The sequence below is a fragment of the Kryptolebias marmoratus genome, linkage group LG7 (genome assembly GCF_001649575.2).
Source record: "Kryptolebias marmoratus isolate JLee-2015 linkage group LG7, ASM164957v2, whole genome shotgun sequence".
NCBI classification, from domain to species: domain Eukaryota; kingdom Metazoa; phylum Chordata; class Actinopteri; order Cyprinodontiformes; family Rivulidae; genus Kryptolebias; species Kryptolebias marmoratus.
This window is the reverse complement of record NC_051436.1, coordinates 3,580,681-3,585,673: the sequence shown is the minus strand read 5'-3', so window position 1 is coordinate 3,585,673 and position 4,993 is coordinate 3,580,681. Positions and strand designations below refer to the sequence as shown.

Sequence of the window (4,993 nt, the reverse complement as noted above, 5' to 3'; positions counted from 1 at the left end):
CGTTAACCAACACAACCCTACAACATCCAGAGCCTTAAGGAACTCCGGACGAATCTCATCCACCCCCGAAGCCCTGCCACCGAGGAGCTTTTTAACCACCTCAGTGACCTCAGCACCGGAGATTGGAGAGCCCGATCCGAAGTCCCCAGGCTCTACCTCCTCACTGGAAGACGTGCCGGTGGGATTGAGGAGGTCTTTGAAGTATTCTGCCCACCGACCCACGACATCCCAAGTTGTGGTCAGTAGCACACCACCCCCACTATAAACAGTGTTGGTGCTGCACTGCTTTACCCTCCTGAGACGCCGTATGGTGGACCAGAATCACCTCGAAGCCGTGCGGAAGTCTTTCTCCATGGCCTGTCCGAACTCCTCCCATGCCCAGGTTTTTGCCTCAGCAACCACCCAAGCTGCATGCCACTTGGACTGCCAGTACCTGTCAGCTGCTTCTGGAGTCCCAGAGGCCAAAAAGGCCCGATAGGACCTGATACCTCAACATCCAAAATGGCCCCAAAAGTTGAAACATTGGTCGAAATTGTAAAACTTGTCCTTAAGGTCAGCGTTTCTTAAAAAAGAAACTCCCAAAAGAGAATTTGTAGATGACGACAATGGCTGATCATTTGTCTCTCTGTTTTTTTTTTTTCAGAAAATGACCAGAACAATCACTGTGATCCTGACAGCCGTGTGCTTTTTGATGATCCAGCCCTCTTACTCTGGAGGCAGCAGGATTCTGGTCATGCCTTCTGATGGCAGCCATTGGATCAACATGAAGGTTATCCTTGAAGAGCTTCACTCCAGGGGCCATCAAATCACTGTTCTGAACCCGGACAACAGCTGGTTCATCTCCAGTAACTCCTCCATTTATACGTTTATTGAAGTTCCAGTGAAAAGTGAAAAAAGGGACACAGGAGGATTTTCCATAAGTTTGCGCAAGATGTCATGGATTGCCACAGCTACCCTGTAGGTTTACACACCTTCTGCCAACAACTGTTCATGACAACTTTGTTTGCAAAAGCCAACACCAGAATAGCCAGAGTAGCTTCAACAATGTTGGACGACTCCGTGTTGATGAGGAAGTTACAGGAGTCTAAGTTTGACTTAATGTTGACGGACCCTGCTCTGACTGCCGGAGCCATTCTGGGTAGTTACCTCAAGCTGCCGATGGTTTTTAACGTGCGTTGGATTAATACTGGAGAGGGTCATATGAATATAGCTCCATCTCCTGTCTCCTATGTCCCAGTACCAGGAAGTGAACTTCACGATCAGATGGATTTCCTAGAGAGGACAAAGAATATGTTGCACTACCTCTACAGTCTTTACGAGCAGTACTTTGTCATTAATCCTGCCTACTCAGAGGTGTTCCAGCGTCACTTCCCTCCTGGGACTGACTTGCTGTCTTTGCAGCTTTCGGCTGATATCTGGCTGATCCAAGCAGATTTTGTCTTTGAGTTCCCTCGGCCCACCATGCCCAATGTGGCCTACATTGGGGGATTCCAGTGCAAAGAGGCCAAACCCCTGCCTGCTGAGTTGGAGGCTTTCATGCAGAGTTCTGGGGAACACGGGGTGATCATCATGTCACTGGGGACACTGGTGTCGTCTCTGCCATCAGAGATCACCGAGACTATCGCTGCTGCTTTTGCTCAGCTCCCTCAGAAGGTGATTTGGAGGTTTGTAGGTGAAAAGCCCTCCTCTCTGGGAAATAACACCCTGCTGGTGAACTGGCTGCCCCAGAATGACCTCCTGGGACACCCAAAGACCCGTGTCTTTGTAGCCCATGGAGGGTTAAATGGCCTGTATGAAGCCATGTGTCTCGGCGTTCCTGTTCTGGGTATGCCGCTCCTTTTTGATCAGTTTGACAACATTGTCCGACTGAAGATGCGTGGCGCAGCCCGAATGATGAGGGTCAAGTTGTTGACCAAAGAGATCTTCCTGGAGGCTCTGAAGGACCTCTTAGAGAATCCATCTTACCGTAAGAACATCCAGCACCTCTCCCAGCTACACCGCGACCAACCAGTGTCTCCCTTGGACACGGCCATCTTCTGGATCGAGTACGTCATCAGGAACAGAGGAGCCGCCCACCTGAAGTCTGCAGGTCTCAGCCTGCCTTGGTATACCTACTTCTGTCTGGATGTGGCCGCCATCGTGATGACCATAACTGGAACCTTCATCTGGGGTTCAGTCCTGGTCTTTAGGTGTCTCTGCTGCAGGAGGTCCAGGAAGAAGATGAAATCAGAATAACTGTTAAAAAATAACTTTTAGCTACATTTCTTGATAATTGTTTATCAATGTTGATGTATCTTTGTGTTCCTTAACAACCATTAACATGTAAAGTTTCTACCTTATATTCTTTCTCGTTTTCACTAAATAAAAGCCGTAAACCAACATGGAAACTTTATCAAATCTTCTTTTTTTATTTAATTATCATACAGTTACCCTAAGAGTTGGTTTGGTAACAAATAAACTCCAGGACAGAAGACGACATAAAGCCCATTTGGAAAACTTTAAATTGAGAAGAGGTGAAGGACAAATTCTGTCATTAATGTGTACAAAAATGTTAACTTTATTACCTTAACCCTTTGGCTCCAAACACAAGCCATAAATATTTAGGACCTCGGACTGGACTTTGCTTTAGGATCTCGGGGCATTTTGGAATAAAAGTGAAGATGTCAGTAAAAAACCTCAAACAGCATCCTGACTCTCTGAGGACCAGCAGCTCAGGACAAACGCCTGGAATCAGGTTCAACAGAACCCAGGGAAGGTATTTGACTCATTTTTATTCTAACAAATCACACAACAAGCTTATTGACACTTCCCACAACAATTTATCTTCTGAGTTGTGTTGATATACCATCAGAAATATGGAAAGATTTGTAAACTTGTACAACATTTTGTGGATGGCAGGATATTTAAGACGTGTCTCCTCTTTATTTGTGGATTTTATTTTTTCCATTTACAACTGATTTATGAAAGAAAAGAGAGTTATAGTCTGAAGACTGAAAGCCTTACTCAATTCTGATTAAACACATTTTTAGATGTAAACTTGTAAAGTGAAATCTCTGGGGAAACAGGACCGTTTTATAACTCTCGAAAGATTAAAAGGAAGTTAATGTGTTAACTGAGGTTCAGGAGCCGGGCAACACCTTGACCTCACCTCCAATCACCTGATACCCTTTCAGCACAGTTTGTTGATGCTCTTGTTTATCCCATCTTATCTGCTCCCACTCATGTCCTCATCCATCAGTTCAACCCCACTTTACCAAATCAGGGTCCTCATCCTTCATCCCTACCCCTTTTCAACCCACTCGTGGTAAATGGACTGTACTTATACAGCACCTTTATTGCCAACCAGTCCACTTAAAGTGCTTTATAACACAATCTGTCCTCATTTGTCCATTCATACAGCTCTCTGCTACATCTCTACAAAGCTAACATGAATAAATCATTCTATAGAGTCTAATCAGGGCTTTAGATCACATCCTTACACCAATGGCAATTAGGGGTTCAGTGTCTTAAACCTTTAAGTATCTCATTGGAGGACGACTGCTCTGACCACTGATCCACAGCTGCCCCAGTTTGTCTTTGATTAACAGTCACATAATTCTGCAAACTGAACAACAAATTGGACTAAATAGGCCTAAAACCTTACAATTATTACCATAAACAAGTTTAAAACCATACTTGTTTTGTTTCAAAACTGTCTGCAGTTCATCTTTCGTGGACAGTTTCTCATTCTGGTTGGTGTTTTGAGGACAATGATAATAAAATGTGAACACTGTACCAAAGTTTATTGTATATTTACAAAAACAAATGCCTACTTCAACATCCAAAATGGCCCCAAAAGTTGAAACATTGGTTGAAATTGTAAGACTTGTCTTAAAGGTGAGCGTTTCTTTTAAAAGAAACTCCCAAAAGAGAATTTGTAGATGACGACAATGGCTGATCATTTGTCTCTCTGGGTTTTTTTTTTTTCAGAAAATGACCAGAACAATCACTGTGATCCTGACAGCCGTGTGCTTTTTGATGATCCAGCCCTCTTACTCTGGAGGCAGCAGGATTCTGGTCATGCCTTCTGATGGCAGCCATTGGATCAACATGAAGGTTATCCTTGAAGAGCTTCACTCCAGGGGCCATCAAATCACTGTTCTGAACCCGGACAACAGCTGGTTCATCTCCAGTAACTCCTCCATTTATACGTTTATTGAAGTTCCAGTGAAAAGTGAAAAAAGGGACATAAGGATTTTCCATAAGTTTGCACAAGATGTCATGGATTGCCACAGCTACCCTGTAGGTTTACACACCTTCTGCCAACAACTGTTCATGACAACTTTGTTTGCAAGAGCCAACACCAGAATGGCCAGAGTAGCTTCAACAATGTTGGACGACTCCGTGTTGATGAGGAAGTTACAGGAGTCTAAGTTTGACTTAATGTTGACGGACCCTGCTGTGTCTGCCGGAGCCATTCTGGGTAGTTACCTCAAGCTGCCGATGGTTTTTAACGTGCGTTGGATTAATACTGGAGAGGGTCATATGAATATAGCTCCATCTCCTGTCTCCTATGTCCCAGTACCAGGAAGTGAACTTCACGATCAGATGGATTTCCTAGAGAGGACAAAGAATATGTTGCACTACCTCTACAGTCTTTACGAGCAGTACTTTGTCATTAATCCTGCCTACTCAGAGGTGTTCCAGCGTCACTTCCCTCCTGGGACTGACTTGCTGTCTTTGCAGCTTTCGGCTGATATCTGGCTGATCCAAGCAGATTTTGTCTTTGAGTTCCCTCGGCCCACCATGCCCAATGTGGCCTACATTGGGGGATTCCAGTGCAAAGAGGCCAAACCCCTGCCTGCTGAGTTGGAGGCTTTCATGCAGAGTTCTGGGGAACACGGGGTGATCATCATGTCACTGGGGACACTGGTGTCGTCTCTGCCATCAGAGATCACCGAGACTATCGCTGCTGCTTTTGCTCAGCTCCCTCAGAAGGTGATTTGGAGGTTTG

General features: G+C 44.9%; 1 protein-coding gene and 1 pseudogene across 2 annotated transcripts in view; both read left to right on the top strand.

The window, feature by feature from the left end:
- LOC108250903 overlaps positions 1 to 2,362 on the top strand; it is a 5,009-nt pseudogene extending 2,647 nt beyond the window's left edge.
- A 313-nt stretch (positions 2,363 to 2,675) lies between these two features.
- The window catches only part of LOC108250901 (UDP-glucuronosyltransferase 2B17), a 9,909-nt gene continuing 7,591 nt past the window's right edge, over positions 2,676 to 4,993 (top strand). Inside the window, exons 1-2 of one of the 2 annotated variants that reach the window (XM_037976385.1) lie at positions 2,676 to 2,755; positions 3,970 to 4,977. In XM_037976385.1, coding sequence (XP_037832313.1) covers positions 3,973 to 4,977 — 1,005 coding nt within the window. In that variant the 5' untranslated portion in view covers positions 2,676 to 2,755; positions 3,970 to 3,972. Of the gene's footprint in view, positions 2,756 to 3,969; positions 4,989 to 4,993 lie in introns of both variants that reach the window. The other variant, XM_017440996.2, reaches the window with a different exon arrangement.